The sequence below is a fragment of the Vipera berus genome (assembly GCF_964194415.1).
Source record: "Vipera berus genome assembly, chromosome: 10".
NCBI lineage: Eukaryota > Metazoa > Chordata > Lepidosauria > Squamata > Viperidae > Vipera > Vipera berus.
The window spans coordinates 8,376,737-8,403,251 of NC_138213.1; the positions used below are offsets into that span (position 1 = coordinate 8,376,737).

At 41.5% G+C, this 26,515-nt stretch overlaps 1 protein-coding gene across 1 annotated transcript in view; it reads left to right on the forward strand.

Annotated features, from left to right (window-relative positions):
• The window catches only part of ZNF536 (zinc finger protein 536), a gene marked incomplete at both ends in the record, with an annotated part of 225,841 nt that extends 199,558 nt beyond the window's left edge, over nucleotides 1–26,283 (forward strand). The window contains one exon of the mRNA XM_081335760.1: nucleotides 26,048–26,283. Coding sequence (XP_081191886.1) covers nucleotides 26,048–26,283 — 236 coding nt within the window. The remainder of the gene's footprint in view (nucleotides 1–26,047) is intronic.
• Between the last annotated feature and the right edge of the window lie 232 nt (nucleotides 26,284–26,515).

Consider the following 26,515-nt stretch of genomic DNA (forward strand, 5'->3'; position numbering starts at 1 on the left):
AAGCAAAGTTTGGTTTTGAAAAAAGGCAGCTAAGGAGGCAAATGATAGCCCTTTTCAAATACTTCTGTGGAAAAGTTTAATAACTAGATTCCTAAATATAAGGAAGCAAACATTCGAAGCTGAGTTTCTTGGGCTCTTTGAAACTTCCTTTTAAACGTTGGATCTGGTCAATTTTCCAAAACATGGTGGCACATCTTTTCTTTTTCATCGAGGCAAGGATGTATTATTTTTATATGGGATTATTGCTTAAACAAAATACATATCAACTCTATGAAAGCAGAGCTGAGATATATTCTGGTAGGGTCCATAAAGCCTAAATACCTTTTAGGTCATCTTGCTAGAGGTTTTAGATTAGTAATCGATCCCTCATTCCTGTTGGAGGCAGAATCTGGTCACTGGGGGTCCCCCTCTTCTTATGTAATAATAATAATAAATTTGGAAGGGACTGTGGAGGTCATCTAGTCCAATCCCCTGCTCAGGCAGGAAACCCTGTACCATTTTGGACAATCTCTTCTTAAAAACTTCCAGTGTTAGAGGATTCACCACTTCTGGAGGCAGGTTGTTCCACTGGTTAATTGTTCTAACTGTCAAGAAGTTTCTCCTTGGTTCTAGGTTGCTTCTCTCTTTGGTTAGTTTCCATTTGTTCCATCCGTTAATGATATCTTTTGATTAACAGGAACTTTGGAACAGTTTATGGATGAGGAACCTATATAAAACCTACTGTTCAAAAGCCATGCCATGGAATGCTATGGAGGCCTGGTTAATGTGTCCTCCAATTGTCAGTGGAACACATGTCCACTGTTACTGACCAACTGGAGAGCTGCTTGGGGTGGGTGCAGCTAAAAGGAAGTGAAACCCTTTTGGTGTGGGAGAATGAACAAAAGTGATTCCTGTTCACTAGTCTATTGCTGTATTTAAAGATCCTACAATTTGGGGAAGCTGCACACTCAATCATATGCAGGCTATCTTTGAGGACAGATGGTGTCTTGTGCTTTACTGCTTATTCCTTCTGCGGTTTCTCATATGTACGGCTGATGTGCATCCTGAATTCTTTGTGTCTTGCTAAAAATCTCTAATCTAAAGCAGGCAATCAAGCACAGAGACAGCCATTCAGAAAGCATAGCCATAGCTTTTAAAGAAATAGGTGGTGGGGAAGGAGGCGAACAAATCAGCAGTTAAGAAGCAGATGTGTTTGCTGGGGAAAACAAAAAACAAAAAAAACCATGGAGGTTATCAGAAATAGCAAAATTGGGACAAATATATACAGTTAGGCAGCCTCACACATTTTTGTCCTGGACAAGGTGACTATTGATTTAAGGTTCCTGAGTAATCTTCTGATACAAGAACGTACATATGGAGATAGCCAGGGAGAGACACAAGCACACACCCGTACACGTACACAGCTAGACAAACACAGTTTGAAAGAGCTTTCTTGTCATACTTTTATATTGCTTTACTCAGGAAACATATTACATCGTTGATGACCACAGCCACTTCAGCCTTGGTTCTTTTTTATTTATTTGTTTGTTTCTTTTTAATTTGGCATTGATATCCATTTGGAAGCAAGGCCACCTTCAGAGGGAAATTGCCTTGATGGAGAATATATATATATATATATATATATATATATATATATATATATATATATATATATATATATATATATATATATATATATATATATATATATATATATATATATATATATATATAAAGAGAGAGAGAGAGAGAGAGAGAGAGAGAGAGAGAGAGGGACGCGGTGGCTCAGTGGGTTAGGACGCTGAGCTTGTCAATCAGAAGGTCGGCAGTTTGGTGGGTCGAATCCCGAGTGCCGCGTAACAGAGAGAGCGCCTGTTACTCGTCCCAGCTTCTGCCCACCTAGCAGTTCAAAAGCACGTAAAAATGCAAGTAGAAAAATAGGGACCACTACGGTGGGAAGGGAACAGCGTTCCGTGTGCCTTTGGCGTCTAGTCATGCCGGCCACATGACCATGAAGACGTCCTCGGACAAGCACTGGCTTTTCGGCTTTGAAACGGAGATGAGCACCGGCCCCTAGAGCCAGAAACGACTAGCACGCATGTGCGGGGGAACCTTTACTATATATATATATATATATATATATATATATATATATATATATATATATATATATATATATATATGTTTTCGTAGATTCTCGCGGGTGTCTGTATGTGTAGATCTAGAGTCTCGGGTTTCTTCCCGCGTTCCTTTCATCTTCAGAAAGTTGTGGCGACGTTTCGACGAAATCCCATCCGTCATCATCAGGCCGGAGTGTTCCTCCTGCTGCTTCCAGGAGCAATGCGTGGTCTGGCTGTTCCTTTCCTTCCAACTGCCGGTGGGGCTGTGCTCTGAGGCGTGGCTGTCTTCTGATTGGGTGGATGCGTGGTTGTCTTCTGATTGGTTGGAGGCGTGGCTGTCTTCTGATTGGGTGGATGCGTGGTTGTCTTCTGATTGGTTGGAGGCGTGGCTGTCTTCTGGTTGGGTGGGGTGTGTTCTGAAAGGGTGGGGTTTTTTGTTGTGTTGTAATATCCTGAGTGTTGTGATTTGGTGTCCTGAGGAGTGGGCTGTGTAGTGGCCTCCAGAGCTTTGGTTTGGCTCCGAGTTCGAGGACCTGCTATGTATCTCTGGTATGGGTCAGTCAGGTTCGTGTGTGCGTTCTTCTGTTTGGGTGATGGCACTTTTGCTTGACTTGTTCTGTCTTTTATGTGGGAGAGTTTTTGTTCTGGGTGTGGATGAGTCTTGCTGGGGCTGGTGGCATTTGGGGTTGTTTGTTGGTTTTTTAAATCCTTGTTTGCTGAAATTCGTTTCTCTATCAATGCTGGTTTCCAAATGGCATGTAGGCGGGAGGTGTCGTCTCGCTTGTTCATACTGTCTGGGTGTTTTTCTATTTCAATGGCTTCTCTGATTATTCTGCTATTGAGATGTTCTATTTTGGCGATTGTTTTTGTACCTTCAAAATTGATGTTGTGTCCCGTAGTGTTTATGTGTTGTACTAGTGAAGATGTGTGATCTTTCTTCTGTACTGAGTTCTTATGTTCTTCTACACGTACCTCTATTCTTCTGTTAGTCTGTCCGATGTATGTTGCTGGACAGGAGGCGCATGGGATTTGGTATATGCCCTGGTTTTCCAGTTCTATTTTGTCTTTGGGGTTTCTCAGGATGGTTGATATCTTTCTGTCAGTGTTAAATGCGGTTTTGATGTTATGTTTGCGTAGTACTTTACTGATTTTGTCGGTTGTTCCTTTTATGTAGGGCAAGATGGCTCGTCCGTTGTTCTGTTCTTCTTCTTGGATGTTTTTCTGTTTCGGAGTCCCCTGCTGAATCATATTGGTGATTTTGTTTTTTTGGAACTTGTTTGCTGTCAATATGTCTGTCAGGGTGTGTAGTTCTGTTTGTATATGTGTTTCATCCGCAAGGCATCTGGTTCTTGTTATTAGTGTTTTGGCTACTGAATTTATTTGTGCTGGGTGATGATGTGATTGCGCATTGAGGTAACGGTTGGTGTGTGTTTTCTTTCGGTAGACTGTGTGTCCTAGGGTGCCGTTTTGTTTTTTGTATATAAGTACATCCAGGAAAGGTAACTGGTTGTTTGTTTCAATCTCCATGGTGAATTTTATTTTGGGATGTAGGCTGTTCAGGTGTGTCAGGAAGTTTTCTAGCTCCTTTCTTCCATGGGGCCAGATCACGAAGGTGTCATCCACATATCTGAGCCACAGTTTTGGTTTGTTTGTGGTCTTTTCCAGAGCGTTAGTTTCAAATTCTTCCATGAAAAGGTTGGCGATAACTGGTGATAGAGGGGATCCCATTGGTGCGCCTTCTATTTGTTTGTATCTCTGGCCTCTGTGTATGAAGTATGTGTTTGATAAGCAGTGTTCTGCTAGTTCTATAATATGGTTTGGTGGTTGGTATTTGCTTCTTATTGTTGATAGAGCTTCTTGGACTGGCACCTGGGTGAATAGTGATACCACATCGAAGCTGACTAGCAAGTCTTTTTGGTCTATCTGTAGATTTTTCACTAATTCTATAAAGTGGTATGAGTTTTGGACATATGAAGCTGCCATTTCTGCATGAGGTTGTAATTGTTTTGCTAGGTATTTAGCTAAGTTTTGTAGTGGTGAGCCTATAGAACTTACTATGGGTCTTAGTGGGATTCCATCTTTGTGTATTTTGGGGAGGCCATATAGTTTTGGGCATCTGGATGACTTCTCCCTAGGAATGATTGTTTGTTGGGTTTCTTGGCTTATAGAAGTTGATTTTATCTTTTTCTTGGTGGTCTTTTCTAGATAGGTTGTGGGATCTGTATATATAGGTTTGTATGTAGTTTCTTTGAGTAAGTTGGACAGTTTCTCTTCATAGTCTGATGTGTCCATTACCACTGTAGCATTGCCTTTATCTGCTGGTAGTATGATTATGCTGTTGTCTTTTCTTAGGTTTTGCAATGCTACTTGTTCTTCTTTTGTTAGGTTGCTTTTGGGTGGTTTGCTTGTGCATAGGATGTGGGTGACTTCATGTCTGACTTGGTCTGCTTCATCTGCATTGAGTTTAGTTAAGCTGGTTTCAACTCCACATATGATGGTTTCTGTGGGAATTTTCTTTGGTGCAACAGCGAAGTTGAAACCTTTTGCTAGGACGTTTGTTTCTGCTGTTGTTAGTCTTCTGTGGGAGATGTTATGCACTACTTGTTGTAGATGTTGTTGTGATGTGGTTGTTTGGTTGTTGTAGTTTTCTAATTGTTTGAGTTTCTTTGAATGTCTGTTGTTTTTATAGATGGTCTCTGTTTCTGCTCTCCAAACCGCCAGTTGTTTCACTTTGTCCCATAGTATCGGGTGAATAATGTTGCTGAGTTTGAGATGTAATGATAGTAGGTCCTTGTTTGTTTGGTCTAATTGAAATCTTTTATTGTGGAGTTCATTTCTTAGTAATGCCATTTCTGTTCTTCTTAGAATGCGTTTGGTTGAGGTGGTATTGATGTGGAATTTCAATTTGAAACAATTTGGTCTTATATTTTGGTCTCGACATTGGCATAGGAAAGGTATGTCACTTAGTATTCTTGCTCTTCGTACTTCTGACTTTTCGTAAGTCCTGGTCAGTTGGTAGATGTCCTCCCCGTAGAGGTATGATATTTGTTTTCGTAGATTCTCGCGGGTGTCTGTATGTGTAGATCTAGAGTCTCGGGTTTCTTCCCGCGTTCCTTTCATCTTCAGAAAGTTGTGGCGACGTTTCGACGAAATCCCATCCGTCATCATCAGGCCGGAGTGTTCCTCCTGCTGCTTCCAGGAGCAATGCGTGGTCTGGCTGTTCCTTTCCTTCCAACTGCCGGTGGGGCTGTGCTCTGAGGCGTGGCTGTCTTCTGATTGGGTGGATGCGTGGTTGTCTTCTGATTGGTTGGAGGCGTGGCTGTCTTCTGATTGGGTGGATGCGTGGTTGTCTTCTGATTGGTTGGAGGCGTGGCTGTCTTCTGGTTGGGTGGGGTGTGTTCTGAAAGGGTGGGGTTTTTTGTTGTGTTGTAATATCCTGAGTGTTGTGATTTGGTGTCCTGAGGAGTGGGCTGTGTAGTGGCCTCCAGAGCTTTGGTTTGGCTCCGAGTTCGAGGACCTGCTATGTATCTCTGGTATGGGTCAGTCAGGTTCGTGTGTGCGTTCTTCTGTTTGGGTGATGGCACTTTTGCTTGACTTGTTCTGTCTTTTATGTGGGAGAGTTTTTGTTCTGGGTGTGGATGAGTCTTGCTGGGGCTGGTGGCATTTGGGGTTGTTTGTTGGTTTTTTAAATCCTTGTTTGCTGAAATTCGTTTCTCTATCAATGCTGGTTTCCAAATGGCATGTAGGCGGGAGGTGTCGTCTCGCTTGTTCATACTGTCTGGGTGTTTTTCTATTTCAATGGCTTCTCTGATTATTCTGCTATTGAGATGTTCTATTTTGGCGATTGTTTTTGTACCTTCAAAATTGATGTTGTGTCCCGTAGTGTTTATGTGTTGTACTAGTGAAGATGTGTGATCTTTCTTCTGTACTGAGTTCTTATGTTCTTCTACACGTACCTCTATTCTTCTGTTAGTCTGTCCGATGTATGTTGCTGGACAGGAGGCGCATGGGATTTGGTATATGCCCTGGTTTTCCAGTTCTATTTTGTCTTTGGGGTTTCTCAGGATGGTTGATATCTTTCTGTCAGTGTTAAATGCGGTTTTGATGTTATGTTTGCGTAGTACTTTACTGATTTTGTCGGTTGTTCCTTTTATGTAGGGCAAGATGGCTCGTCCGTTGTTCTGTTCTTCTTCTTGGATGTTTTTCTGTTTCGGAGTCCCCTGCTGAATCATATTGGTGATTTTGTTTTTTTGGAACTTGTTTGCTGTCAATATGTCTGTCAGGGTGTGTAGTTCTGTTTGTATATGTGTTTCATCCGCAAGGCATCTGGTTCTTGTTATTAGTGTTTTGGCTACTGAATTTATTTGTGCTGGGTGATGATGTGATTGCGCATTGAGGTAACGGTTGGTGTGTGTTTTCTTTCGGTAGACTGTGTGTCCTAGGGTGCCGTTTTGTTTTTTGTATATAAGTACATCCAGGAAAGGTAACTGGTTGTTTGTTTCAATCTCCATGGTGAATTTTATTTTGGGATGTAGGCTGTTCAGGTGTGTCAGGAAGTTTTCTAGCTCCTTTCTTCCATGGGGCCAGATCACGAAGGTGTCATCCACATATCTGAGCCACAGTTTTGGTTTGTTTGTGGTCTTTTCCAGAGCGTTAGTTTCAAATTCTTCCATGAAAAGGTTGGCGATAACTGGTGATAGAGGGGATCCCATTGGTGCGCCTTCTATTTGTTTGTATCTCTGGCCTCTGTGTATGAAGTATGTGTTTGATAAGCAGTGTTCTGCTAGTTCTATAATATGGTTTGGTGGTTGGTATTTGCTTCTTATTGTTGATAGAGCTTCTTGGACTGGCACCTGGGTGAATAGTGATACCACATCGAAGCTGACTAGCAAGTCTTTTTGGTCTATCTGTAGATTTTTCACTAATTCTATAAAGTGGTATGAGTTTTGGACATATGAAGCTGCCATTTCTGCATGAGGTTGTAATTGTTTTGCTAGGTATTTAGCTAAGTTTTGTAGTGGTGAGCCTATAGAACTTACTATGGGTCTTAGTGGGATTCCATCTTTGTGTATTTTGGGGAGGCCATATAGTTTTGGGCATCTGGATGACTTCTCCCTAGGAATGATTGTTTGTTGGGTTTCTTGGCTTATAGAAGTTGATTTTATCTTTTTCTTGGTGGTCTTTTCTAGATAGGTTGTGGGATCTGTATATATAGGTTTGTATGTAGTTTCTTTGAGTAAGTTGGACAGTTTCTCTTCATAGTCTGATGTGTCCATTACCACTGTAGCATTGCCTTTATCTGCTGGTAGTATGATTATGCTGTTGTCTTTTCTTAGGTTTTGCAATGCTACTTGTTCTTCTTTTGTTAGGTTGCTTTTGGGTGGTTTGCTTGTGCATAGGATGTGGGTGACTTCATGTCTGACTTGGTCTGCTTCATCTGCATTGAGTTTAGTTAAGCTGGTTTCAACTCCACATATGATGGTTTCTGTGGGAATTTTCTTTGGTGCAACAGCGAAGTTGAAACCTTTTGCTAGGACGTTTGTTTCTGCTGTTGTTAGTCTTCTGTGGGAGATGTTATGCACTACTTGTTGTAGATGTTGTTGTGATGTGGTTGTTTGGTTGTTGTAGTTTTCTAATTGTTTGAGTTTCTTTGAATGTCTGTTGTTTTTATAGATGGTCTCTGTTTCTGCTCTCCAAACCGCCAGTTGTTTCACTTTGTCCCATAGTATCGGGTGAATAATGTTGCTGAGTTTGAGATGTAATGATAGTAGGTCCTTGTTTGTTTGGTCTAATTGAAATCTTTTATTGTGGAGTTCATTTCTTAGTAATGCCATTTCTGTTCTTCTTAGAATGCGTTTGGTTGAGGTGGTATTGATGTGGAATTTCAATTTGAAACAATTTGGTCTTATATTTTGGTCTCGACATTGGCATAGGAAAGGTATGTCACTTAGTATTCTTGCTCTTCGTACTTCTGACTTTTCGTAAGTCCTGGTCAGTTGGTAGATGTCCTCCCCGTAGAGGTATGATATTTGTTTTCGTAGATTCTCGCGGGTGTCTGTATGTGTAGATCTAGAGTCTCGGGTTTCTTCCCGCGTTCCTTTCATCTTCAGAAAGTTGTGGCGACGTTTCGACGAAATCCCATCCGTCATCATCAGGCCGGAGTGTTCCTCCTGCTGCTTCCAGGAGCAATGCGTGGTCTGGCTGTTCCTTTCCTTCCAACTGCCGGTGGGGCTGTGCTCTGAGGCGTGGCTGTCTTCTGATTGGGTGGATGCGTGGTTGTCTTCTGATTGGTTGGAGGCGTGGCTGTCTTCTGATTGGGTGGATGCGTGGTTGTCTTCTGATTGGTTGGAGGCGTGGCTGTCTTCTGGTTGGGTGGGGTGTGTTCTGAAAGGGTGGGGTTTTTTGTTGTGTTGTAATATCCTGAGTGTTGTGATTTGGTGTCCTGAGGAGTGGGCTGTGTAGTGGCCTCCAGAGCTTTGGTTTGGCTCCGAGTTCGAGGACCTGCTATGTATCTCTGGTATGGGTCAGTCAGGTTCGTGTGTGCGTTCTTCTGTTTGGGTGATGGCACTTTTGCTTGACTTGTTCTGTCTTTTATGTGGGAGAGTTTTTGTTCTGGGTGTGGATGAGTCTTGCTGGGGCTGGTGGCATTTGGGGTTGTTTGTTGGTTTTTTAAATCCTTGTTTGCTGAAATTCGTTTCTCTATCAATGCTGGTTTCCAAATGGCATGTAGGCGGGAGGTGTCGTCTCGCTTGTTCATACTGTCTGGGTGTTTTTCTATTTCAATGGCTTCTCTGATTATTCTGCTATTGAGATGTTCTATTTTGGCGATTGTTTTTGTACCTTCAAAATTGATGTTGTGTCCCGTAGTGTTTATGTGTTGTACTAGTGAAGATGTGTGCCAGTCCAAGAAGCTCTATCAACAATAAGAAGCAAATACCAACCACCAAACCATATTATAGAACTAGCAGAACACTGCTTATCAAACACATACTTCATACACAGAGGCCAGAGATACAAACAAATAGAAGGCGCACCAATGGGATCCCCTCTATCACCAGTTATCGCCAACCTTTTCATGGAAGAATTTGAAACTAACGCTCTGGAAAAGACCACAAACAAACCAAAACTGTGGCTCAGATATGTGGATGACACCTTCGTGATCTGGCCCCATGGAAGAAAGGAGCTAGAAAACTTCCTGACACACCTGAACAGCCTACATCCCAAAATAAAATTCACCATGGAGATTGAAACAAACAACCAGTTACCTTTCCTGGATGTACTTATATACAAAAAACAAAACGGCACCCTAGGACACACAGTCTACCGAAAGAAAACACACACCAACCGTTACCTCAATGCGCAATCACATCATCACCCAGCACAAATAAATTCAGTAGCCAAAACACTAATAACAAGAACCAGATGCCTTGCGGATGAAACACATATACAAACAGAACTACACACCCTGACAGACATATTGACAGCAAACAAGTTCCAAAAAAACAAAATCACCAATATGATTCAGCAGGGGACTCCGAAACAGAAAAACATCCAAGAAGAAGAACAGAACAACGGACGAGCCATCTTGCCCTACATAAAAGGAACAACCGACAAAATCAGTAAAGTACTACGCAAACATAACATCAAAACCGCATTTAACACTGACAGAAAGATATCAACCATCCTGAGAAACCCCAAAGACAAAATAGAACTGGAAAACCAGGGCATATACCAAATCCCATGCGCCTCCTGTCCAGCAACATACATCGGACAGACTAACAGAAGAATAGAGGTACGTGTAGAAGAACATAAGAACTCAGTACAGAAGAAAGATCACACATCTTCACTAGTACAACACATAAACACTACGGGACACAACATCAATTTTGAAGGTACAAAAACAATCGCCAAAATAGAACATCTCAATAGCAGAATAATCAGAGAAGCCATTGAAATAGAAAAACACCCAGACAGTATGAACAAGCGAGACGACACCTCCCGCCTACATGCCATTTGGAAACCAGCATTGATAGAGAAACGAATTTCAGCAAACAAGGATTTAAAAAACCAACAAACAACCCCAAATGCCACCAGCCCCAGCAAGACTCATCCACACCCAGAACAAAAACTCTCCCACATAAAAGACAGAACAAGTCAAGCAAAAGTGCCATCACCCAAACAGAAGAACGCACACACGAACCTGACTGACCCATACCAGAGATACATAGCAGGTCCTCGAACTCGGAGCCAAACCAAAGCTCTGGAGGCCACTACACAGCCCACTCCTCAGGACACCAAATCACAACACTCAGGATATTACAACACAACAAAAAACCCCACCCTTTCAGAACACACCCCACCCAACCAGAAGACAGCCACGCCTCCAACCAATCAGAAGACAACCACGCATCCACCCAATCAGAAGACAGCCACGCCTCCAACCAATCAGAAGACAACCACGCATCCACCCAATCAGAAGACAGCCACGCCTCAGAGCACAGCCCCACCGGCAGTTGGAAGGAAAGGAACAGCCAGACCACGCATTGCTCCTGGAAGCAGCAGGAGGAACACTCCGGCCTGATGATGACGGATGGGATTTCGTCGAAACGTCGCCACAACTTTCTGAAGATGAAAGGAACGCGGGAAGAAACCCGAGACTCTAGATCTACACATACAGACACCCGCGAGAATCTACGAAAACAAATATCATACCTCTACGGGGAGGACATCTACCAACTGACCAGGACTTACGAAAAGTCAGAAGTACGAAGAGCAAGAATACTAAGTGACATACCTTTCCTATGCCAATGTCGAGACCAAAATATAAGACCAAATTGTTTCAAATTGAAATTCCACATCAATACCACCTCAACCAAACGCATTCTAAGAAGAACAGAAATGGCATTACTAAGAAATGAACTCCACAATAAAAGATTTCAATTAGACCAAACAAACAAGGACCTACTATCATTACATCTCAAACTCAGCAACATTATTCACCCGATACTATGGGACAAAGTGAAACAACTGGCGGTTTGGAGAGCAGAAACAGAGACCATCTATAAAAACAACAGACATTCAAAGAAACTCAAACAATTAGAAAACTACAACAACCAAACAACCACATCACAACAACATCTACAACAAGTAGTGCATAACATCTCCCACAGAAGACTAACAACAGCAGAAACAAACGTCCTAGCAAAAGGTTTCAACTTCGCTGTTGCACCAAAGAAAATTCCCACAGAAACCATCATATGTGGAGTTGAAACCAGCTTAACTAAACTCAATGCAGATGAAGCAGACCAAGTCAGACATGAAGTCACCCACATCCTATGCACAAGCAAACCACCCAAAAGCAACCTAACAAAAGAAGAACAAGTAGCATTGCAAAACCTAAGAAAAGACAACAGCATAATCATACTACCAGCAGATAAAGGCAATGCTACAGTGGTAATGGACACATCAGACTATGAAGAGAAACTGTCCAACTTACTCAAAGAAACTACATACAAACCTATATATACAGATCCCACAACCTATCTAGAAAAGACCACCAAGAAAAAGATAAAATCAACTTCTATAAGCCAAGAAACCCAACAAACAATCATTCCTAGGGAGAAGTCATCCAGATGCCCAAAACTATATGGCCTCCCCAAAATACACAAAGATGGAATCCCACTAAGACCCATAGTAAGTTCTATAGGCTCACCACTACAAAACTTAGCTAAATACCTAGCAAAACAATTACAACCTCATGCAGAAATGGCAGCTTCATATGTCCAAAACTCATACCACTTTATAGAATTAGTGAAAAATCTACAGATAGACCAAAAAGACTTGCTAGTCAGCTTCGATGTGGTATCACTATTCACCCAGGTGCCAGTCCAAGAAGCTCTATCAACAATAAGAAGCAAATACCAACCACCAAACCATATTATAGAACTAGCAGAACACTGCTTATCAAACACATACTTCATACACAGAGGCCAGAGATACAAACAAATAGAAGGCGCACCAATGGGATCCCCTCTATCACCAGTTATCGCCAACCTTTTCATGGAAGAATTTGAAACTAACGCTCTGGAAAAGACCACAAACAAACCAAAACTGTGGCTCAGATATGTGGATGACACCTTCGTGATCTGGCCCCATGGAAGAAAGGAGCTAGAAAACTTCCTGACACACCTGAACAGCCTACATCCCAAAATAAAATTCACCATGGAGATTGAAACAAACAACCAGTTACCTTTCCTGGATGTACTTATATACAAAAAACAAAACGGCACCCTAGGACACACAGTCTACCGAAAGAAAACACACACCAACCGTTACCTCAATGCGCAATCACATCATCACCCAGCACAAATAAATTCAGTAGCCAAAACACTAATAACAAGAACCAGATGCCTTGCGGATGAAACACATATACAAACAGAACTACACACCCTGACAGACATATTGACAGCAAACAAGTTCCAAAAAAACAAAATCACCAATATGATTCAGCAGGGGACTCCGAAACAGAAAAACATCCAAGAAGAAGAACAGAACAACGGACGAGCCATCTTGCCCTACATAAAAGGAACAACCGACAAAATCAGTAAAGTACTACGCAAACATAACATCAAAACCGCATTTAACACTGACAGAAAGATATCAACCATCCTGAGAAACCCCAAAGACAAAATAGAACTGGAAAACCAGGGCATATACCAAATCCCATGCGCCTCCTGTCCAGCAACATACATCGGACAGACTAACAGAAGAATAGAGGTACGTGTAGAAGAACATAAGAACTCAGTACAGAAGAAAGATCACACATCTTCACTAGTACAACACATAAACACTACGGGACACAACATCAATTTTGAAGGTACAAAAACAATCGCCAAAATAGAACATCTCAATAGCAGAATAATCAGAGAAGCCATTGAAATAGAAAAACACCCAGACAGTATGAACAAGCGAGACGACACCTCCCGCCTACATGCCATTTGGAAACCAGCATTGATAGAGAAACGAATTTCAGCAAACAAGGATTTAAAAAACCAACAAACAACCCCAAATGCCACCAGCCCCAGCAAGACTCATCCACACCCAGAACAAAAACCCTCCCACATAAAAGACAGAACAAGTCAAGCAAAAGTGCCATCACCCAAACAGAAGAACGCACACACGAACCTGACTGACCCATACCAGAGATACATAGCAGGTCCTCGAACTCGGAGCCAAACCAAAGCTCTGGAGGCCACTACACAGCCCACTCCTCAGGACACCAAATCACAACACTCAGGATATTACAACACAACAAAAAACCCCACCCTTTCAGAACACACCCCACCCAACCAGAAGACAGCCACGCCTCCAACCAATCAGAAGACAACCACGCATCCACCCAATCAGAAGACAGCCACGCCTCCAACCAATCAGAAGACAACCACGCATCCACCCAATCAGAAGACAGCCACGCCTCAGAGCACAGCCCCACCGGCAGTTGGAAGGAAAGGAACAGCCAGACCACGCATTGCTCCTGGAAGCAGCAGGAGGAACACTCCGGCCTGATGATGACGGATGGGATTTCGTCGAAACGTCGCCACAACTTTCTGAAGATGAAAGGAACGCGGGAAGAAACCCGAGACTCTAGATCTACATATATATATATATATATACACACACACACACACACACAGGCTCTTCCCCCCTCCCCTCTCTTTGGACAAATTTTCTCTTTTCCCTCCCTCCCCATTTCTTTTTATGATCCTTGCTTTTTTTTTATCCCATAGCTGGCATTTCTGCTTCTAAACATCTGAAAGTCATTAGAGACTCCGCAGCCTATCAGGTGCTGATATCAAGAAACTGAGCAGGATCCTAAGCAAGATGGGGGAGGGGGGAATTTTTCTCCTGTGTGTGTGTGTTTGTGTGTGTGTGTAAGAGAGAGAGAGAGAGAGAGAGAGAGAGAGAGAGAGAGAGAGAGAGAGAGAGAGAGAGAGAGAGAGAGCATCATTTAAGAGCAAATCAACAATGTTCGGCAAATTAATAATATTAGCAACACCGATAATAATGTTGAAAAGCCCACTTCTCTTGCTTTTTTTTCCTCCTCTCCCAAGCTCTCACTTCCTCCCTCATTTCTAAGAGAATGGCTTTGCTGGTGAACGTGGGTGAAACAGTTTTACTCACAGATGGTACTCCTGGCATCAGATGGAATTTATATAACAGTAATTCTGACACTCTGCCAAAATAGTACTTGAAAACACCAGGGAGATAGTATGAGGCAAGTCATGTGGCTTTGCCCAGCTTGTTGTGGGAAGTTTTTTTTCTCTTGATTTTTGGAGGGGGGGGTGCAGGAGGAGGAGGAGGAGGAGGAGGAGGAGGAGGAGGAGGAGGAGGAGGAGGAGGAGGAGGAGGAGGAGGAGGAGGAAAAAAATCCCTTTCACATTGTCCTTTTTGCATGCTATGGTTTTAGCCTAAAGGGCCGCAACTAAAAATCTCACATTTCTCTCTTTTTCTCTCTTATAAGAGAGCTTCCCAGATGTTGAAACTGCCGGCGGGAGATGGGGAAGGGACAGAAGCACCCCACTTGGCTTCTGATGGTAACTCTGGCTTTACATGGATTAAAGACGAGAAGGTTCAAAGATGTTGGTCATAGTGTTTTCAAGGAGGATGCTTTCCAGGGCATCAGGCCAAGTTCATTGACTACTTCTGGAGTCAATAAGGACTGAATTTTCATATCATCATCATTCATCGCACAGTCAGCCAGACTGGGTTTGGCATTTTTGTCTAACTCTCGAGTCCTTACCAAGGACCTGGGATAGGCAGATGTGGATGTTTGATGGTATTACAGGTATCATCGCAGGATGGAAGCAGTTCCTAGTAAGGCCGCCTTTTGCAATTGACTAATGGCGAATTTGTCAATGCCAGTGGTGTTCAAGTGGTGGTCCAGTTGTTTTGGGATTTCACCCAAGGCGCCTATTACTATTGGTACTATACCCTTGCTTACCTCTGCCACAGTCCTTTTATTTCTATTTGGAGGTCTTTGTATTTTGTTATCTTCTCTGCTCTGCTGCCTCCAGGCGCTGCCACATCCACTAACCAGAGTTTTTTTTGTCTTTCTTATAGAAAGTTGTTAAGTCCGGGGTGTTATGCGGCAGGTGGCTGTCTCTTTGAATTCTAAAGTCCCAGATCAATTAACTTCTTCATTTTCTATGACTTTATCTATTTTATGGTCCCACCAGTTCTTGCTTGCAGGCAAATGATATTTCTTGCAGATCTTCCAATACACCATTGTTGCTACTTTGTCATGCTGCTGCTTGTAGTCAGTTTGTGAGATCTTCTTGCAGCAGCTTACTAGGTGGTCCACTGTTTCTTCAGCTTCTTGGCATAGACGGCACTTACTGTCTGTTGCTGTCTTCTCAATTCTGGCTTTGTATGCATTTGTTTGTTGTTGTTGTTGTTGTTGTTGTGTGCACAACAATGTGAAATCATAGCCACCAGTTCTTCAGCTGGTGTTTATGGCATGGGAAAACCTTCCAAAATCATTTGAAGACAAACACATGGCCATATTACATTCAGTTACCAACAAAACTTCTACGCTTGCCCTTTCTTTGGGTTCTTCCAATGGGCCATTAAATCAGGGTCCGATCAGGGTTGAACTCAATACAGAATAAAAGAGTTGGAAGGGACCTTGGATGTCTTCTAGTCCAATCCCCTGCTCAGGTAGGAGACCCTATGCCATTCTGGACAAATGATTGTCCAGTCTCTTTTGATAGAACACCCACAACTTCCGGTGGTAATCCATTCAATGAGTTAATTGTTCTCACTAAATTTCTCTTTAATTCTAGGTTTGATATTTTCTTGATAGGTTTTCACCCATTGCTTCTTGTCCTGCCCTCAGGTACTTTGGAGAATAGGACAACCCCCTCTTATGTGTGCCAGCACTCAATTATTGGAAGACTGCTATTATGCGACCCCTGGTCCTTCCCTTTGTTAGACTAGGCATGTTTAATTCTGAAATGGATCTTTCTGTTTGCTATGCTGTGCCTACATGAAGGCCTGAGGTTCCTGAGATAGGAAGAAGCAATGAAGCATTATGAAGGTTTTTATTGTGTAGTGGGTTCTTGACCGCATGGTCAGACGACAGACACGGGTTTCAGCATGGCAGCTCTTTATTGGTGTGGTACTGAACTGAACAATAGGGGTTACCTGTACCCCTTATATACCTGGCCAGGTGCACTGGCAGCCAATCCCTTATTTGGGTTTTCCCGACGAGCACTTGCCAGCCAATCCTGTCACAGCACAGCGCCACCTGATGGTGACAATGAGCCGTACATAACAGCTTTATTTTTAAAAAATAGTTCAAATGCTGCATGTTCTCTCTCTCTCTCTCTCTCTCTCTCTCTCTCTCTCTCTCTCTCTCTCTCTCTCTCTCTCTCTCTCTCTCTCTCTCTCTCTCTCTCTCCCTCCCTCTGCTGATCACAAGATAGTTCTCAACATCTCCATTACATTTTGTTACGTGTTAAAAATCAAAATGAAGCCACTTATTTGTTCTTCCCATCCTTTCACCTCTGTTGTAAGCAGCATTTCCACCATCCATGGGTAAGCTTTCCTCTTAAGTGCAAAAGTTGCTCTTTTTGCTCTAGTTTGGCCAATGGAATTTTATACAATATTGTTATTTAGTGAGCAGGATTTTTTAACGCCTCCTCGGTTATCCCTGGGACACGTTCTCATCCTAAAAGCTCCTGAAAACTTTCATTAGGGGAACACAGTCGGTTGGAGCCATTTCGGTGGGTCTACCAATAGAGGAGAGGGTTGGTCCCTCCTCCCCCTTTGAAATGTATATTGTGAGACTCATAAAGCAGAATAGCTTCATCAAAGCCATTATTGTATATTGGACAAATGCATTTATTCAGCATTTTCCACCATCCATATTATTATGTTCCTGCTTTAGGGCCATTCTGGACTACTGGGTAATATATACAGTATTTGAGAATATTTGCTGTGCAGAATAAAAATATGCCAGAAGTTTATTGAAGAGAGGGGAGGGAAATCTAAATGCACAGCAGTAGTCACCAGCCATGTTATCGCTTGTTGTAATGTGGTGCCAAATTTGGAAAATGGGAACAGTTCCCAAAGATCTTATTTAACATTATGCTTTTGAACTGCATCCCTGGCTTTGGGACACGGAATCACAGGTAGAAGTATTGATGTTCCCCTCACCAATAATGGGAAGTTGAGGAAATGGTTGTCAATACCTACAAGATGAAAAAGTGGTCCGAAGTATCATGTTTAACTCCTTTTCTATGTATTGATCTCACCCTGTGAATTTCTCTATTGCGTTTTTATTTTTTTAATTATTCCTTCAGATGGACTAGACAGTTACAAATCTGTCTTAAAGATATCTAGGAGCATTTGTAGTATGAATGAACATGTAAGGGCTGACATATCCCTTCTATCCCATACAGTCAGAGTATTGATTTTGTTCTCATACTTTGGAAATCTTATAGGAATACTCATGTGTTGGTGGTTCCATTCTAGTATTTCTTCAGGAATACATGCTCTAATGGATGGTGGTGGTGGTGATGATGATGATGATGATGATATCCATTCAGTCATGTCCATCTCTTAGCGATTCCATGAGCCAGGTCTCTTCCACATCTTCTGATCTTGCATTATTTCTTTGAGTTTTTTTCTATGTTCTGGGTGGTGTCAGCTTTGATGGTGTTCTTTCTAATATAGTTTATTGTCCCTTCCTCAATTGTGTTAGATGTGTGGCTTCACTGCCAGAATTCTCAGCTGCATCCATGCTACTTGGGAAATTCTCTGTGTTGAAATCCTCACCTCTAGAAAGCATGAGCAAAACTAGTTGATCGCATAGACATTTTGTTCAATTGATCTGTCTATTATAGGAACTTCCACTTGAGTTTCTGAAGTTGCCTTACCTTGTGCCAAATCTCTACTTAGACAAGCTTGATGCTTTTTTAAAAAACAGCAAAAAAAACAACAACAGGTAATTTGGTGCCTCCTAGCTATTTGTGATGATATGCCCCACAGGTATTTGCCTTGGGCCACGTAGATTTATGTGAACTTCAAAACATCTGGAAAGCACCTTTCAGCTGCTTCTAATCCACTGTGAAGAGCAGATGTCTCTCTCAGTCAAGATTTAGAGCTGGATTTTAGCATCAAACCTAAGCTGTGGGAAGAGGTTGTGCAAGGGAGCAGGTTCTTTGTCTGTAATGCAGGTAGTCCTTAACTTATGGCCAGCTGTTCCATTGGTTGATTGCTCCCACTGTTAGGAAATTTCTCCTTAGTTCTAGGTTGCTTCACTCTTTGGTTAGTTTCCATCCATTGTTTCTTTTTGTGCCTTCTGGTGCTTTGGAAAATAGGTTTTACCCCCTGATTTTTGTAGGATCCCCTCAAATATTGGAAGACTGCTATCATGTCATCTCTAGTCCTTCTCTTCATTAAACTAAACATACCCAATTCCTGCAACTGTTCTTCATATGTTTCAGCCTTCAGCTTCCTAATCATTTTTGTTGCTCTTCTCTGCACTCTTTTTAGAGTCTCAACATCTTTTTTATATCGTGGTGACCAGAACTGCATGCAGAGTTAGCATTATAGAATTATAATATACAGAATTAGCATGAATAGCAGAGTTGAAACTCATGGCGTCATGTGCTGGAAGCAGATGATCCCAATCAAACTGATTTGCTTTCTTCTGTAATAACAAATACATACAAAACCCATAATAATGCCACAGCATCCTTGATTCTTTTTATGTTACTCTAGGAAACCATCTGCATATCCTTTCTTCTTTACATTTTTTTTGGTCAAATTGTGACTGTTTTCCTTCTGGAGTGAGAGTTCCATATAATTTTGAGCACTGCCAAAATAATCCTGAAGAAACCTAGAGGGTAAATTTTTGCATTTGTCTGCACATTTCTAATTCATTTGTTTGCTGGTTTACATTGTATTGAAAAGAAATAGATGTTTCCTGGGCTTTGACTTATGGCTCCTTTGATCGTTTTTAATGTTCATGGTTGGACCATCATTATTTCTTGGGTCTTTCTCTGAATCTTAGCATCCATGAATGTGTGCAAGTGTTATTTTGATACATTTTCTATTTGCATCTGCGTGTAAACAACATCCACACAAATACGCAAAACAATAAAACATAGCATAGCGGGATGAGCAGAAGGTATTTTGAGTAATAGACTATTGGCATTTTTCTTTGAAATTACCGTTTCTTGCTGTTTTGGGAGAGAGCCATGATTTTGCTGCTATTAGTACACCCGTAACAATCTGGAATTAATTCCTCATCTCAGCCATATGACTGTTCTAATGGTCTTTTTTACACTTCTGAACAAACCCTACATATGTGCATTTTAATATGACAAAGATTAGGTTTTTTTTCCCTGGTGCAATAGGATGTGGAATTTGGATCCAGACCAGGTATTCATTAAAAAAGTCAGAATTAATTTACCTTGACCATGAAGATAAACATCCTTTAATGTTGATTACCATCTCTCATATCTGGGTATCTGCCATGCTTTAAAATAATGGCTGCTTATTGATACCAATAAATTAGTAGATATTAAAGGGAATAGAATTACAGGAGGTAATGTGTTGATTCTCATGAAAATTTGGATGCAATTCAGAGATGTATGTCCTCAATCATTTTCTTCTCTATGAAGAATTTCCTCAAGTAGACCGTTATGGATTCTGATGATTCTGAAGAATACAATGAGTTCTTTCATCAAAAGAGAGATCCATTGGTATAAATAATTGATCATGTTGAATCGGGATGAATTTTTATTAGTCGTCTAGCTATCTAAAATAGACAGATGCAATTATACCTCAGTTCGGAGTTAACCATGGGTGGTCAGTTACTGATAGCAACATAATTTTGCCAACTTTCATTATAACCTTTCATTAGATCTTCCCTGCCACTTAACTAGAAGTCATCAAATCATCAAATCCTTTATGTGACTATGGCAAAAGTTGTAAAAATATCTATCTGCCTATCTATCTATCTATCTGCCTGTCTGTCTTTCTATCTATGAGATGATTGATGGATGGATGGATGGATGGATGGATGTGTAATGTATTGGGCTTAGTCTTACTTAAGTATATCACGTGGGGTTAACTGCTGGAAGGTTGCTTAAGCAGGGAAGCTGGCTAACGGCTCCCAGCTCCTCAGACAACCCATCTCCAGCGCCTCCATTGGCTGCTTCTAGGGTGGCAATAGGTTGCTTTAAACCTATTGGCCACCGCCTAGAGGACAGGGTATAAATTGCTGCATTTGCAGCCCTGTTTCTCAGTTCAGTTCCTGAAACCAAATAAAGAATGATTCTTGCTGAACTCACTTGCCTCGTTTTGTCAATCAAGCAACGAACCCAGTATCTAACAGGATGAATGCATGAAGATAGATTAGATAGATAGATAGACAGACAGATAGATAGATAGACAGACAGACAGATGCATAGACTCATAAATAGATAATCCATCCATCTTTAATTCTTCATTCCTATAATTTTAAAGGCAGAGATTTTTGGATGGTGTGTGCGTGTGTTAACTTAAATGGGTTAAAATGACAACTGTACCTCGGGGAGGAATACCAAAATATCGACAATTTCTAACTTCTAAGATCGAAAAGTCAAAGAAGCAGGGCCATTCTGTAAAAGATGTACAAGTTTACTTCTTCCTTTTAGATTAAACATCCTTTAATGTTGATTACCTTACCAAATTTAGATGTTCCTTAAATCTGCTATTCTATCTCTCCGCTAAGATGTGCAAGAAAAGAGATGGAGGGGAAAAATGTTATTCTGATTCTATTCTATTGAGTTCTTATTGTTCTAAAAAAAATTTCATTTAGAATGGCTGCAGGCAAACATGAGAGGGGTGTACAAGTAGTCCTCAACTTATGACCACAATTGGGAAAGAAACGTCTGTCCCTAAGTGATCTGGTTGTAAGTTGAGAACTCCTTGTACACCCCTCTCGTGTTTGCATAAGGCCATTCTACCTGAGTTCCCCCCATGCTTGGACTTACTGTGCTAGCGCAACCCACTGCTGATTTCCCTTATAGTATCTTCCAAATGGGACGCGGTGGCTCAGTGGGTTAGGATGCTGAGCTTGTCGATCTGAAGGTCAGCAGTTTGGCGGGTCGAATCCCAAGTGCCGCGTAGCAGAGTGAGTGCCTGTTACTCACCCCAGCTTCTGCCAACCTAGCAGTTCAAAAGCACGTAAAAATGCAAGTAGAAAAATAGGGACCACTACGGTGGGAAGGTAACAGTGTTCCGTGCGCCTTTGGCGTCTAGTCATGCCGGCCACATGACCACGGAGACGTCCTCAGACTATCACTGGCTCTTCGGCTTTGAAACGGAGATGAGCACCGGCCCCTAGAGTCGGAAACGACAGCACGCATGTGCGGGGGAACCTTTACCTTTACCTTTACCTTATCTTCCAAATGGTGGGAACATACATCCCAGCTACTCTGTGTGTGATCTATGTCTTGAAAAATAGGAGCCCACAGTTCCAAATCCTCTCCGACTCCCATCTGATAAAAATGGTATAAATTGCATGCCTCCTTATCTATGCCTGGTTATTTTAAGATCTTGCAGCCCGCAACCAGTTTTGAGCAGTAATTAATGGACGGTGTTACCCAGGAGAAATGGGCACTTTGCTTTGGCCCCTAGGTACCAGCCAATTGCAGATGTTGTTATCTTCTGTAAGACAGATCTCCAGGAATATTTTCCCCCCTTTTCTTGTGCAGCACACTTCTATCGCTCTTATACTTTTTGACCCTCACTGCGTATACATAACTATATATTATTCATACTGGATTAAAAATTGATATGCTCTTTACCACTGTGGCAGAGCACAGTGACAATACAAATTAACTTATTGTGTACTTAACTTTTCACAATGTGAAATTTGATGGCCCCCAAAAGTTGGGGATAGGAAAAAAAACCCCAGAGCAGAGAGTTAATGCTTTTCCTGCTCATTTAAGACAGTTGAATTAATTAGTAACTACTACCATACATTTTTGCAGACAGTTGTGTTCAGATGTCTTTGTAAGATGGGAGGGGAGGATGTGAAATGCCAATGTTGAAGTCTTAAGGATGCTTCTTGGGGAGATATGGGGCTTAATTCCAAGTAGAGATGCAAAGGAAAGCATTTAGAGTTATGATAAAAGTACTACTTAGTTATCTGACCCTTCACCCCCTACCCAAACGTCTGGGTAAGTGCTTAATGAATTACAGCTAATCTAGAATAATGTTTGCTCTTGATTAAGCCTGCTCACTCGATGGTAGTCAGTGGCATCAATTAGGTAGATCAAGAAGTCTGGAAATAAATATTGAAAAATAGAGCAAGGATTGTTTTCTAGAGCTGGCCAGCAAAAAAGGGTTGGGTAAAAAAAATGTTTAATCCATAGTTTACTTTGCACTTTATTTGTTAGGTTGCTAGGTCATGCATTATGGATGAGGTGTAGATGTAGAAGTTTATTTTAATTTCGAACCCTATGCCAAGACTGAAAACATCTCCAAAATAACCACAAAACCAGATGAGGTCATTTGGATCAGCCCCAACCCCCCCCCCCCCAAGTTACAAAAACTAAAGTTTAGTCACAGCTTTGAAGGATGGGAGAGAACACCAAGATCAAAGGGAAAGGAGGTATCTTTTCCCAGTTCTATTCCTGCTTCCCAGCTTTTGACTCCCTATTTTTAGGAACTATGACCATTAGGCTTTGCATCAACTCTGGACTCCATGGTTCTCGAATGTCTGCCTGTGTGGGACTGTCTCAGCTGATTGTCTTTCTCTTTTCTTTCTTTTTGACACTCTAACTATGGTAAATGCGTTATTGTTGACAACTTTCTTCAGAAAGATAGAATGTTCACAAGCATCTCTTTGCATCACTTCAGTTCAGCCAATAGGTGTCAGGAGTTTTCAGGGATTCCAGAAAATCCCTGGGCACATGATAGATGTACAGATTACCTGGTAGACCTATAGATTCTATAGGTCTAGCAGGTAATGAGCAAGTTCAGCCTTAAGTTCCACAGAGCAGTTTATCCATTCGCCGTTTTTGACGAAGATTCCTGAGCTATAGCTATCTCTAGTTTGTTGGTTGTGTTGTGTTGAGTTTTCTCAGGCACCTTTGATGTTCAAATGAGAAAATAATTTATATATTTTTTTCTTACTTGGTCATCAAAATTTCATTTGGATGTGTGCCAGTTGCGTACGCAGAAAAAATGGCAAAGGTTATCTTAGCTATCTTCTCTTATAATGTTCATTTGAATTATACAATGAAGCAAATTAGGAGGGTTTTAAGTGTTAATCTCAATCCATTCCACTGAATGGGAAGTATCCTAATTTACACTTCCAAAATGAATGCATGATTGGATCACAGTCATCTGGCTGGAAAATGTTGTCATTTAGGAACCTCAAAAATGAAGAAATAGATTTCTACAATGTTACCAGCTAATACGGGCGTGTTAATGAGGTTTCCAGTTCTGAACCTGAAAAGAAACTTTACTTTCTTTACTAAATATTACAATATACTTCTTGGCTCAAGAATGATGCCTAAACTAAACTCATAATTCAAGTGAAAAGTAATTTTAGGATAGGATTTTTAGGATAATATGTATTTTAAGTCATGTAGTTTAAGGTTCAAAAAGAGTTTGTTCCATTAAAAAACAATCACGTAATGCTTTTTTTTTTTACAAAAAAAAGCATTTTGGCATTTCAGTTTATCAGTTTATAACCATACTCAGTTTTAATGATGAGAAAACTGCAATTTGATATGTAAAATGAATTAATATATGAATAAAAGCAGGTGAGATGGACATGAACCAGAAATACACAGCATCTTAAGACAAAAGATATCACCTTGGAAAGAGTAAAACATGATGCACGGCTACATAAGCTTAGCAAGCCGCAGTTTAGCATAGAGTTGTTCCCTGTCTGTTATAGAGAGGAACATGCAGTCTATAAAAGGCACTAATTCTTTCTTTTTCAAGAAAATTCCATGCATGCACAATTTCAAATAGGAAGAACCTTTATAACCTTTATAACTTTATAATGGCTTGTCATCAGAAGTTGTGGGTGCTCCATCACTGGAGGCTTTTAAGAAGAGACTGGAGAGTGATTTGTCTGAAATGGCATAGGTTTTCCTGCTTGAGCAGGAAGTTGGTCTAGAAGATCTCCAAGGTCCCTTCCCTCTCTTATTTTATTATATTAAACTGCAACTTGCTAAGCTTATGTATATCACCTTGAGCTCCTGAATGAAAAGGTGGGATATGAATCAAACAAACATAGAATTGAGGAGGTTCATGGTTGTCTGCCACAGAGTTGTAAAGGATAGGCTTCTGTGCATCTGTGCAGAGAGCCCAAGCAGAAACAAAAGCAGATAACTCTTCCTCATGTGTGGGAAATAGATCAGGTTGTCCAATAGCCTTGGCGTTTTATGTAGATGGTCAGGCATATTTATTTATTCATTCATTTTAGCAAATTAAAGTAAGCTAAGTGCATTTGACCTCAGATGGCCCCGGTTTAAGTTAATTTGAGAGACAAAGCTTATAATGTTCCGGTAAAACACATCAACCAGCTTCCCAGCATAGTTGAAATTGAAATGTGATTGCTGAAACATAACCTCTCAAGCCAGATACATGAATTTTTAGGCTGGCCCAGAATAATCTCAAACAAAATGTGGTCTACGCAAGAAGCAAACATACAAAAGGACTGCACTGTGCATTAGAGCTTTGCTCTCTTTCTCCCTGCATAGACAATTTCTATCTATCCAGGGACAAAGAAATTGGAGGTGGCAAAACCATTTTACGGAATGATTTTCAGGAAGAGGAGAAATTCTACAATAGTTCTCAAAGATTAAGTACGTTATTAGTAGTACATCTGGCATAGCTTCCCCCCACCAGGGTTGTGAGGCACAGAATTGTGTATTTCTTCACAACACGTTCAGATAAGCTCAGCACAAGTCAAACCCATTGTAAAAATTAGTGTGGAAATGTCCGTGGTGTTATGATCTTCATTACCCTACAGTTTGCATTTTTGAACGTTGCATTGTAGTTATGGGTTGACTTTATAGCTTTCTATATTGGGATTACTTCTCGGTTAGAATCACCTTGAAGGTACTTGTAAGAATAAACTAACATTGCTGCATATGGAAAAGACTCATTGGGAAAGACCCTGATGTTGGGAAAGATTGAATGCAAAAGGAGAAGGTGATGGTGGAGGATGGGATGGTGAGAAAGTGTCAATTAACACAATGAACATGAATTTGGGCAAACTCTGGGAGACCATGGAAGACAGGGAGCCCTGAAGTGCTATAGTCCTGTGCTCCATTTTCCACCTAGAATCAGTAGATACATCTTCCAGTTTCCTTCCTGATGAGTAGGTGCCAGGGAAGGGAGGGGCAAGGATCAGACATGGCTGCAAAGGCTGAAAAGTGAGAATGTCCCTAAACCATGATATAGACACATACTTTTGCCTATCATAGAGAAGCGAAACCCCAAAGGAGAAGGGGATGGTAGAGGATGAGATGGTGAGATAAGTGTCATTGGTGCAAGGAGCATGAATTTGGGCAAACTCTGGGAGACAGTGGAGGATAGGATGGCCTGGTGTGCTACGGTCCATGAGGTTGTGAAGAGTTGGGCATGACTTAGCTACAGCAAAGCATTATGGTCTCTAGACCCCATTGTCCACCTAGAACGGTAGCCATCAGTAGATGCATCTTCAGACACAGCTTAGTGATTGAACAACAACAACTAAAGCTGCATGTGAAACTGAGGACCTGGGTGAAGAGGGCACAGGTAGACAGTGGTCAGGTATAAACCTAGACCAACAAGCACGGATCAACTCAAACATAGGTGCATGACAAACTGAGAGAAAGGTAAAAAGATGCGAGCACAAACTAATCTGACCTTTGTCTGTTGTATAGGTCACAGGCCTTTCCAGTGCAGATACTGCCCCTACAGTGCCTCCCAGAAGGGAAATTTGAAGACTCACGTTCTCTGTGTCCATCGCATGCCTTTTGACAACAGCCAGTACCCCGATCGCAGATTCAAGCGCTCCAGAGTTGACTCCGAGACTTCTGGGACTTTAGAAGAAACTTCCACTGTCAAAGCCGGAAACTCACTGGAGTTAACCGAGGGAGGCGGCAAGTCTCACGAATAATGCAACCGAACAAACTCAAACGGTGTATCGCAATATTATTTTGCAATTTTACGATACGCATTTGGATCTCAGAGTGTGTGCTTAAATGGCCTTCTGGGGACAGTCCTTCCTTCCAATTGTGCAAATGCTCAGAAGCATGTACAAACACACACACACACACACACACACACACACACACAGTGTGTGTGTATGTATGTATGGGGAAAAAGTGGGATGGGGGGGGGATCCATTC